General features: G+C 35.1%; 1 protein-coding gene across 27 annotated transcripts in view; it reads left to right on the top strand.

Annotated features, from left to right (window-relative positions):
- LOC105233047 (small conductance calcium-activated potassium channel protein) overlaps positions 1–12,456 on the top strand; it is a 334,439-nt gene that overhangs the window by 99,442 nt on the left and 222,541 nt on the right. For 20 of the 27 annotated variants that reach the window (XM_049454631.1, XM_049454618.1, XM_049454622.1 and 17 more), the window contains one exon: positions 5,798–5,899. In XM_049454631.1, the coding sequence (XP_049310588.1) occupies positions 5,798–5,899 (102 nt within the window). The remainder of the gene's footprint in view (positions 1–5,797; positions 5,900–12,456) is intronic. The other 7 variants (XM_049454625.1, XM_049454621.1, XM_049454629.1 and 4 more) reach the window with 1 other exon arrangement.

Here is a 12,456-nt window from a genome sequence, read left to right as displayed (position 1 = left end):
GTAAACCGTTATAATTATACATACTACTGAGATAAGTTCGGGTATAACCAAATATTTCATACTCTTACCACTTGCAAGGATTAAAGCTAAGGAAGTATCTTCAGGTACACAAAGATTGTTAGTTGTATGGGGCCTAGTTGGAGTAGGTAGAGGGCGCAGCCATGCCCACTTTTCCAAAATTTTCAGACCCATATGAATGATGGTTGTTATATTGCTATGCTAGTTTGAAACTCTCATAAACAGCTAATTGTTATTTTTATAACATTTTCATTGAAAATGGATAGAAGATAAACATTGCGATTGTTGCCGACCTATTCTTACAAAACGAACTTTTATACAAAAACAAACTGCTGAATTAATCCGGATTAACGCTGAAGTCTGTCAGTGCTATTAAACGTAAGTTGTGACTTCGTTCATTAAAAACAATGGTACTATGAATACATGGACATGAACTTTCTACATGATGCTAAACCATAATGTAATTACAAAAAAATATGTACTTATACCAAAAATGTTGGATGTGCTCTTGCTTGTTATAACACATGTTATAGAGAACAAGTAAGGAACATTTTATACTATTGCAACTTGCAAGAATTAAATCCAGGAAAATACCGAAAGGTGTCAAACGCCGAACAGAGGATCGGAATCTAAACAATTTTAGGGATGCATACATATACTCCATATATCTAATACACTGATCGACATTTGTTAGAGAAACGAAATCATTATTTGTAGTATATTAAAGTTGGGGTAGTACTGATCCGATTTTATCTATATTTCCCAAAATCACATACTATTAATATGCCACAAATCAAAAATTCTAATATTAGTTCTATGAGGGCTAGGTCAAGTATCCGATCAAATTTATCTATTTTAAATCCAAAGATACACATTTTTATTGAGATAACTCACATATTGGCCGATAGAAGCAGTACAAAGTCATCGGAAGTTCGAAAATCTTTATATTAGGTATATGGGTGCTAGAGAAGTATTGACCCGATTTAACCCAAAATATTGACAGAGAAGGATTATCCCTTAATATCAATTACATATCTCACACATTGACCAATATTTTCGATCAAAATATTTTATAATTAGAGTTATGATTGGATTTGAACAATTTTTGTTAATAAGGTTTAAACAGACAGTCACCCAGTTCATAACGTTTAAACTTTTCTCGATCATTTATGTATGTGACAACCTCGAAGGACCATTACGGCGTTAATTTAATATTCGGCGCGACACTCCTAAAATACTATTTAACTCCTAAAGGCAGCACTAGCATATGTTTTTAATTCTTCATTCGTTTTATCATTATATTATCTGCTGGTGGTCTGAAAAAATCAAGAAATCAAAAGAATTCTTATTCATTAAGGACGCTGTTATAGTCCTTACCTCAGGGAACACGCGACACATTTTTTTTTGAAAACAACCTAAAAATAAAAATCATTTTTATGGCCTTTTTTTTATTGATATTTTCAAATATCAAAAACAAAGCATTAAGGATTAAATAAAGATAAAGGATTATATAAAGAAGGTTCACACAAAATTTCAAGTAAATCGGTGGTATAGAACTTGAGATAATACCGGTACCGTATGGAAAAAAGTAGTTTCGAGAAAAACGCGTTTAAAAAAGTGATTCTACCTACCTACCGGGCTAGGTTCTGCGTCACTAAAGTAACGCCAATATTGTGGATTTTAGAAAATCAACTCCACGTCTACCACTACCAAGGCCTGAGGAGAGGTTTAGCGCTTCTTGAATTTCCAACGATAATAAAAAATCGACATAATTTTTGCTTATGTACCACCTAACAAGCTGATAGAGCTTCGCTGCGTCATAGACGCTGTACCGACAAGTTTTAAATACAAATACATTCGGGACATGATCTTTGAGCATTTTTCGGACAGTCCAGATTGGCGGTTGCAACATGTTCTTAAAGATGTGGTTCTAGGCGACCGACGCCCCAGTGAGTTATTTAACGACATGAAACGTACAGCCAGGACGACTCTGAGTGACAGCATTTCACACGATCTATGGGTAGGCAGACTTCCTCCGTATGTACGAGTACAAGCAGCGATTATTGCTACACACGTCGCTATCGTAGAAAAACTAAAGATAACTGACTCCATTATCGAAACTATTGGGATATGATACAACCATGCGCAAAAGGGTCGGCCATTTATTGAAGTTTTGAGGTTGAAACTTAAAATAGCAAAATTAACTAAACAAGTGCATTAGCTTTTCATTCACAAATTGTCGAATTTTTGGTAGCGGTTTCGATATAGGTCACGTGGACCCCATGCGTCATTAAGTAAATCGGACAAACCGATTTGCTGGTAGTACAGTAAATTTGGTAGGAATGCAACTAAACGCCGAGAGCCGTGCATTTTTGTTTGGCTGCTCGACTGCTATGGCAAGGCAAACAGTCTAAAACCTTCAAGACATGCCCTTTACGCATATACGATACGTCAGCAAAATTAAATTTTTTAATAGATACCGGTGCGGACGTTTCCGTTATACTAAAATGCAACAGTATAGTCCGAGCTTCTCCTAAGGGTATGAAATTGTTTGCCGCAAAAGGATCGCCGATCTCTGTATTCGGTTAGGCGATTCTAGAACTTAATCTAAATTTACAACGCGAATTTTTATGGAATTTCGTTTTCACTGATGTTTCTCAAGTAATTATTGGCGCTAATTTTCTATCTTATTATGAGCTCTTCTTATTCAAATATTCTCGCAGAGTATAGTGATATCAAACTCTCTCATCCGCTAAATTCACCAACAAAATCGTCAGTAGAACATCGAATTATTACCACCGGTCAACCCGCTTTCGCACGACCGCGACGTCTTTCTCCCGAGAAGCTAAGCGCAGCAAAAGCTGAAATTAATTTTCTGATAAAACTGGGCATTTGTCTCCCATCCAGTAGTAATTAGGCAAGCCCATTACATATGGTACGTAAAGCCCTACGTGGAGACCATGCCGGGATTATCGAGGACTAAATGTAGTGACAGTTCCTGATCGGCATCCATTGCCATTTTTGCTCGATTTCTCCAATATCTTGGCCGGAAAGGTTTGTTTTCTAAAATCGATTTAAAAAAGATCTAGTGCCAATAAACAAAGAGGACATTTGTAAAATGGCGATAACGACTCCTTTTGGGATTCTAAGAATTTACGAACATGTCGTTTGGTTTGAGGAATGCAGCACAGACATTCCAAAGACTTATTAACGAAGTTTTTCGGATTTAAACTTAGTGTTTGTTTATCTTGATGATGTACGCATTGCATCCATTTTAGAAGAAGAGTATCAAAACCACTTGCGCCAAGATTTCCAACGACTGAGGGAGAACAACCCACTATGACTTGCAAAACAAAACTATATAGTTACCCAAAATTTCGCTCTTCCTTTTAGTTGCAGAAGCTTATGCTGCGTCACCTCAACTGTCCGTGTTCGATCGTTCATAAAAAAAAAACTTTAGAGAATAATTTATACGGTCAATTCACAATCTTTTACACTCAGGTATAAGAGGGACCACACGATTGGTAACAGAGCGATTTGCTTGGTGTCCAACGAGATAGTAGAAATTTTGCTCGCTGCTGTTTGCAGTGTCAGCGGAATAAAGCTACATATATGACACAACCGGAGTTTGTTACAGCGTCAAAAATGTCCAACACTTCGTTTCGCGCACATCCACATCGACATAGTTTGACCAGTTCCACCATCTGAAGGAAAACGCTATTGTCTCACTATCTTGGATAAATTCACATGCTGGCAAGAAGCTATTGGGTACACGGCATTTTCGAACCATGCCTTACCACCCTCAAGCAACTGATCTCGTCGAAAGATGGTATCGCACTTCTATGACATAACACTCGTCAGTGGACTTCATATTTACCACTTATTTTATTGGGCTTACGATCCACTAGCACTAGCCGATCTAGTTAGTTTATGGCGAGAACCTGTGGCTAGCTTCAAAGTTTTTCATAGATAGCAAACCGACATACAGCAACTAGTTGAAACCGCTTGGCACGCGAAACAAAAAGTATTCGTCCATTCCGGGTTAAAAACCTGCCAACACGGTTTATTCGAGGTGATCTAGTGCGAGCGTCGCTATCGCCTCTATACAAAATTATTCAATGATTTCCCAAACACATTTTAGTGGAAGTAAACAACAGCGTTATTAAAGTTTCAATAGATTCTTTTAAACCTGCTTTCATCGCCACTATACAAATGGTCTAGAAAGGTAGTATTGGGGCAACCTCGAAGGATCACGGCGTCAATTTAATCCTCGGTGCGACATTCCTATAATACAACTCTGCCTAACTCCTAAAGGCAGCACTAGCATTTGTTTTTATCTTCATTCCTTTTGTTATTATATTCTTACTAGCTCTTAAGTTATAAGGAATAATAAATAAACCTCTTCTGCTATTGGACGTCAAGCATAACGCATCAATTTTACTTGCTCCCACATATGTATATATACGTACATACATATGTATGTAACCCTTTATCTCGTTTAGTTTTATGTGATACGTACAACCGTTAGGTGAACAAAACTATAATGTTCTGTAACAACTGGTTGCAAGAGTATAAAAACAATTTTGCACTTATAATAATTTGACCGAGGTATGTAAGATTTCTTTTGAAAATTAAGTTAACTTATAATGATATATCCTTGGATATAATTTATTACAGTTTAGTGTCGAAAATATGCAAAATCGGTCCACGGATTTCAAGTATAAGTTTCAGTGCCCACTGCTAGGGGAAGTTTAATATCTCATGAACTACCTGACCAATGTCAAGTAAATTTGATATGTGGCATTGTCTCAACAGTTTTATGTGAAGAGACAAAATCAGACTGCAACTATGCATACTAATCATATAATACAATATAAATATCCTTGCTTTTAATGTACTATATGCCAACTCTTACCAAAAATTTGTCGAAAGCGGACCTCAGATACCGAATATGAGGACCTAACTGTATATGTCTAAATGATTTAAAAAGTATTGTATATATGAGTTATCTTAATTAAATTCAGAGATCATCTTTGTCTTATCATATGTAGAATGTGGTGGTGGCAAAAATGATAAAGTCTTATATTGTTATTTTTTTATTTAAAAATCATTTTGTAGAAATAACTCTGTTTTATCTGTAAATTACACTTAAGGGGTTACATGGGTTTCCTCGGGTAAAAAACAGCCTTTTTTGTTACAAACATACAATATTAACAAAGAAGTTCTAACATTTTTGGAAAAAAATATTTTAACCTCGGCCACTGCGACGCCATTTCCTGTGACCCTTCGTAAACAAGATGCGTCCGCGTTGGCAGGAGAACTCTTTACAATATCGTCTAAAGAAATAAAAGCGTGTTTTAGTTAAAACCTTAACTTAGAAATTAAACGAAGGAAAAAAAATATATTTGCAAAGATTTTCACAAAAAAATGCCTCGTGCGCACAAGTTCTCAAGGCTGTACCTCCGAAACTATTACTCGGATCAACTTGATAATTTAGGGCAATATTCTAGAGCTGTTGTAGAATTTAAGACAATAAAAAATCGATGTTTTGAAACCCGGAAACCAATGTAAGCCCTTGAAATTTAAAATTGGTTTAGTTTTTCGTCACAAATGAAGTTTAGAAATTAAATTTCGATACCTTAGTTATAAGTCTCATATAAATAGTTTGAAGGTAGATATGGTTATATGTGCACATACATATATCATAATCAAAAATATTAGTTATAAGTAATTACGTGTGTGAATAGCAAATAATTACTATTTTTTATTGTTTTTTCAGGCTTCATTTTACTCGACAGCGTTAAAAACGTTAATATCTGTTTCGACTGTGATTCTTTTAGGTCTTATTATAGCTTACCATGCTTTGGAAGTGCAGGTGAGAGTGAGTGCAAATTTAAATTCCTTTTCAGATGTTACAATCAGCGTCCTCAGCATCATTGTCCTCGTAGTTATGTAATTCATGCATGCAAAACTGATGTTTTCGCACATACGGCATACATAATATTGTTTGTCACCAGCTTGCACTATTATAATTTTCATTAAACAATAAATAAATATACATATAGTACAGGTTAATATGTAGGATGCTATAACTGATGAAACTTCAACGCCTGTTCGTAATGAATACACACTTTATATTCTTAACCTAAAAATAAATAAAATAGAATTGGGGAACACAAATTGTATATTTCCAAAAGCGGAACGGTAGCATTAAACCAACAATTGTAACTGTTATGTTTGCTACTGTTTCATCATTATAACTAAATGTGTAATTTATTATTCGTTAGACTAAGTCTGTTAAAACATTTGTGTCGCTAAATTCCTTAAAGGTGTAAAAACGAATTTGTTTGCTTTAAAACTACGGGAATATATAAAAAGTTGAAATCTGAAATATAATTTTATTAAAAACTAGTAAGGAAGGTTCGGGTGTCACCGAACATTTTATACTCTCGCATGATAAAGTGATAATCGAGATTTCATTATCCGTCATTTACATATTTTTTTATTTTGCTGTAAAATTAATTAGAATTAAATTCTGAGAGATTTACCGATATTTTCGGTGAAAAATTAGGTTAGGTTAGGCACTGAGTTCTTCGTGTTCGATATCAGGGACCTTGAAAAGTTATAATCCGATCACGACAATTTTTGCACAAGGGATACCTCAGCTCAAATACCGTATTTGTGTAAAGTTTTATTCCGCTATCATCATTGGTTTCTAATGTATATATTATACAGAGAAGGCATCAGATGGAATTCAAAATAGCGTTATATGGGAAGACGGCGTGATTGTGAACCGATTTCGCCCATATTTTGTACATGTCATCAGGGTGTTAAGAAAATATTATATACCTACCGAATTTCATTGAAATCGGTCGTGTAGTTCCTGAGATATGGCTTTTGGTCCATAAGTGGGCGACGCCACGCCCATTTTCAAATTAAAAAAAAAAAACTGGGTGTAGCTTCTTTCTGCCATTTCTTCCGTAAAATTTAGTGTTTCTAACGTTTTTTGTTAGTCGGTCAACGCACTTTTAGTAATTTTCAACATAACCTTTGTATGGGAGGTGGGCGTGGTTATTATCCGATTTCTTCCATTTTTGAACTGTATATGGAAGGAAACGACTCTATAGAGTTTGGTTGACATAGCTATAGTAGTTTCCGAGATATGTACATAAAACTTAGTAAGGGGCGGGGCCACGCCCACTTTTCCAAAAAAATTACGTCCAAATATGCCCCTCCCTAATGCGATCCTTTGTGCCAAAGGGAGGGGCATAGTTATGACACTTAATAGGTTTTCAGTTTCCACCATTTTGTGGGCGTGGCAGTGAGCCGATTTTGCCCATCTTCGAACTTAACCTTCTTATGGAGCCAAGAAATACGTATACCAAGTTTCATCATGATATCCGGATTTCAACTCTACTCGTCACCCTGATCACTTTGGTATATATAACCATATATCTGATTCTCTTAGTTTTAGGACTTACAAACAACCGTTATGTGAACAAAACTATAATACTCTCCTTAGCAACTTTGTTGCGAGAGTATAAAAATGTGGTGCTTTTTTATATTGAGTAATAATAAGCGATAATCCTTGATGTGAGGGAGCGCCAGAAAAATGTTTTTTTTTATGTATTACACATTTCATTTTCATTGTTTTTCCAATCCACTGCTTGTACATATACCTTCCATAATAAATACTAGTTTTAAGAGGTTCTCCGCAACAAAAAAAAAAAAACAGTTTTACACTGATTATTCATAATTTAAAATGAAACTATAAATACAAAAACAAAGTATCCAACTCTTTCAAATCAGTTTATTTCTGAACCGGATATGTTTGAATTCATTAATCATTAATTAAAGACATTTTCTTGTTATAAATAACATTTTTTCAATTATTGTCAAAATAGGTATTTAACATCGACAGATACTCATAATTGGCATGACACACCTTTGCAAACATAAATAAATAATATTAAACAGTTTTGATGACTAAATTTTTTTACAAATTTTATAGACCGTTTCTTTTAAGCCGAATTAAATCAAAGCTGGCAGTGATTTTACGTCTTAAGCAACCATTAATTACTTAAACAATTTATAGTGATCTAATTAAGCCCATTTAATAATCAACTGCTTACTCTAGTCTTATGCTGATATCATTCAATCTACTAAACGTATTTAGAAGAAGATTGAATAGTTAATTTTAAATTTTCTGATAATATCTCTGTAGAGCGGTGATAGTTTTCTCGGAACACTACATTTTAAAAATAAACGAGTACTTGATTTCGGGGTTCAAATTATCTTCATTCTTCATGTATTACATACATATATATTATGGAGGAGATGTGTGCTCATTGCATAATGATTTTGGTTCATTAAAGTATGACAGTGTTATTTTGTGTATCCACATTAAAATTTCAGAAAAATATTTACAATCGAGCGAAAACAATAAGATAAACAAGTAAAGAAGTCCTAAGTTTGGGTGCAACCGAATATTTTATACTCTTGCAACTAACAGGACTCAAAGTCAAGGAAACATCTTCAGGTGTAAACCTTAACCAGAGGATCGGAACCCAAGTAATTTTATATATTCATATACTATATGTTGGGTTGTCAAAAAAGTCTTGCGGCATTTTCGCTAGTTGGCGCTGAAAGCGCGTAGTTCTAGTTTTATTCGTCGCATCGGGTCATGCTATAGCTTTTTGGAAAGCTGATTTCACTCGCTAACACGTGTTTGATTAATTGTCGTTTCTTTTAAGTCGTTCGTGAGTTATAGCGTCGCATACATGGAGCATAATAAAGAGAAAATACGGCATATTTTACTACTACGATAAAGGCAATAATGCATCTCAAGCCGCCAATAAAATTTGTGCAGTTTATGGACCCGATACAGTTTCCATTTTCACCGCACAACGATGGTTTCAACGTTTTCGTTCTGATGTAGAGGTGGTCGAAGATGCGCCACGCTCCGGAAGGCCTGTCGTCGAAAATTGCGATAAAATCGCTGAATTGGTCGAAAGAGACCGGCATAATAGTCATCAAACCGTTATAAACCATTTGAAAAAGCTTGGAGTCACTAAGAAGCTCGATGTATGGGTGCCACTCGAATTGATTTAATAAAAATACCGCAAGACTTTTCTGACAAAATATTATTACACCTGATTATTACACATATTAGGCAATATATGCGGTATAAAACATCGTAAGATTAAAAATATCTATAAAAGATACATACATGTATGGGAGTTGGGTGAAGTATTCACCCGATTCCACCCATTTTTGATGAACGAAGATATTATTATCAGGTAAATATTCTACGTGTCTGAGGTTTAATTGTATATCCCATACATTCACCGATATTTTTGATCAAAAGTCAACTATAGATACGAGTACTAGGGATTGGGCAATTTTTGGTCATAAGGGTGCATATTCTAAAAGCGTTATTCGTACTAGATTTTATTCCGTTATATTAATTGTTTCTTGAATTGTGTACTGGAAAGTAAAAGAATCGAATGGAATTTAAATTGGTGATATATGGGAAGTCTGGGAAGTATGGGTCAGCCTGGAAATCCAACGCAGGATTACTCTTGCCAACAGGTGCTACTTCGGACTGAGTAGGCAATTGAAAAGTAAAGTCCTCTCTCGACGAACAAAAGCCAAACTCTATAAGTCGCTCATAATTCCCGTCCTGCTATATGGTGCAGAGGCTTGGACGATGACAACAACCGATGAGTCGACGTTGCGAGTTTTCGAGAGAAAAGTTCTGCGAAAGATTTATGGTCCTTTGCGCGTTGGCCACGGCGAATATCGCATTCGATGGAACGATGAGCTGTACGAGATATACGACGACATTGACATAGTTCAGCGAATTAAAAGACAGCGGCTACGCTGGCTAGGTCATGTTGTCCGGATGGATGAAAACACTCCGGCTCTGAAAGTATTCGATGCAGTACCCGCCGCGGGAAGCAGAGGAAGAGGAAGACCTCCACTCCGTTGGAAGGACCAAGTGGAGAAGGACCTGGCTTCGCTTGGAATATCCAATTGGCGCCACGTAGCGAAGAGAAGAAACGACTGGCGCGCTATTGTTGACTCGGCTATAATCGCGTAAGCGGTATCTACGCCAGTAAAGAAGAAGAAGAAGATATATGGGAAGTAGGCATGGTTGTACCCGATTAGCCAATTTTCGCGCTGTGATATAGAGAAGTGAAAGGAACAACACGACGTAAATTTAGTCGAAATCGGTCGGGTCGGTCCCAAGATATAGGATTTCATCAAAAAGTGGGCGGTGTTACGCCCATTGCTCCATTTTAACACCGGCTCCTCTTAAGACTTTTCATACCACCTCGGAAATAAAATTTGAAATCTCTGGCGTATTTAGTTATTGATTTATTGTGCTTTTAGTAGTTTTTAGCATTAAAGTTACATGGGAAGAGAGCGGGGTTATCTTCCGATTTCATCTATTTTCTTATACTCCTTGTTACTGCGATCCCTGCACCAATTTTTCTGTAGCAACATGTTGCAAGAGTATAAAATCAATTAGATAAGATTTTACTCAGTGAATACCTGAAATGCCCAAGATACATATTACCAATTTTCGTATTCACGCGATTTAAAATAAATTTCCAAATATTATAGAAATATTCCAAGATGTTTATTTTACATTGGAAATAATAAACAAATAACATTTAATTTTAGATCGGCAAGATACCGGCTGTCGAGTTTGCACCATTTAAACCTGCTTACTATAAATAGTTATAAATTATTATATAAATTCTCTATTTATATGTAATGCAATTACTAGTTTCTTCGAAATTTTTTAAAGATTACGCTTATCCTTGGATAAGTAACTTAAATATTTCGGTGGTCGATTTTTATTTTTACTAAAAGTACCATATCTATTGCATGATAAAATTAGTATTGTTGTCCATTGTTTTACTTAAGCTCCATGATACAACCGATTAGATTTTCATGAGATTTCCAGGCTTAATCTGAGTTACTTAACATACAAGTTTTGCGATTTAACGATTCATTGACAAGAAGAATATACTTTAAGTGCATTTTGAACTGGCACGGAGCTGGTATACACCGCATAAATATCTGGCTACCAATCACCTATACGATATACATACATATGTATGTATATCCTCTTTAATTTTTCGTGATAGGCTAGCTTTACCGAAATTAAAGTTTAGGTATACTTTAATTTTTTTATTTCTTTAAAAAATTATTTTTTATTAAAAACCATTGATTTATTTAAGTTCAGCTGTATTAATTACTATTATTTGCAAGAAGATGAAATTTTTTACACCCGAACTTAGCCTTTCTTATTTGTTTAATACATAGTTTTCCCAACACCTGAAGGTATTTCACTGGTCTCAAACCTTGCAAGGGGCATTTCATATAAATAGTCGCTTATCCGAATTTAACCCATTCTAACATCTTAATAAAGAATTTTTTGCTTTTAACATACTTATAGTGCGTACTATACGGTAAGGTAGCTGCCCTCTTAATTTAACTGAATAAAGGCAAAAGAACACACTAACATAGCGACAAGTAAATATGCTAACTTTTGTTATGCCCATTTATGAAACTGCTAAGAAGTTTATACGGAAACCGTTTTTATACCCTGAGAGGTTATATTAATTTTGTCTCAAGCTTGTAACGCCCTGAAGAAAACATCGAAGTGACCAGAACCTAAATCAGGCGAGTACGGTGGTTGAGACACGATATTGGTTAAACTTATGAAGGATTGATCGTGTGTCGGGTCGAAATTATATATAATTCATGACATCCTGGCAGTCGGAAAGCATTATTCTCAGACATTAACGCGACGCTCGTTTTTCGAATTGAGTGATTTTGGAACCAATCTTGTTAGGCCCAATCGACATGTTGATGACCGTCCTGGACGTGGTTCGTCGTCAACGAGTTGTTGATTCTCTTTGAATAATTTGTACCAATCAAGAATACTTACTCGCAACAAAAAATTAGCACCAAAGCACATTAAATGTTATTCCGCAAAAAATTTAATTCAACTTCTTTATTACTCGTATAACATATCCTCAAGAAATTTGCAGAGAGTATTATATTATTACAGCATCGATGCAGCCGAAGTTAGCACTTTTCCTTTTTTTTATTAAAATACATGCATGGTGTTCCTGCGTTAACAATAATTATTTATACACAATTTGATCTCATATTGCAATGCAGGTAATGCAATTTTTTTTTTTTTTATACTTTGTTGCTTTTTAATTTGAATGCCTTTAACAAACAGAAAAGTACCATATGGTACTTAAGCGGATTTCTTTTAAACGATATTACCTATTAAAATCTTGTTGTGGCACTTAATTGGGATTTAGTGTATTCATTTCCTGGGTATATTTTTTTGCATTTTCTCTTCAAGCACAGATTTTAATGAACATAGAACCTAATAACTCTTTACAATAC

The sequence above is a fragment of the Bactrocera dorsalis genome, chromosome 4 (genome assembly GCF_023373825.1).
Source record: "Bactrocera dorsalis isolate Fly_Bdor chromosome 4, ASM2337382v1, whole genome shotgun sequence".
Lineage (NCBI taxonomy): Eukaryota > Metazoa > Arthropoda > Insecta > Diptera > Tephritidae > Bactrocera > Bactrocera dorsalis.
This window is presented reverse-complemented; position numbering and strand designations above follow the sequence as displayed.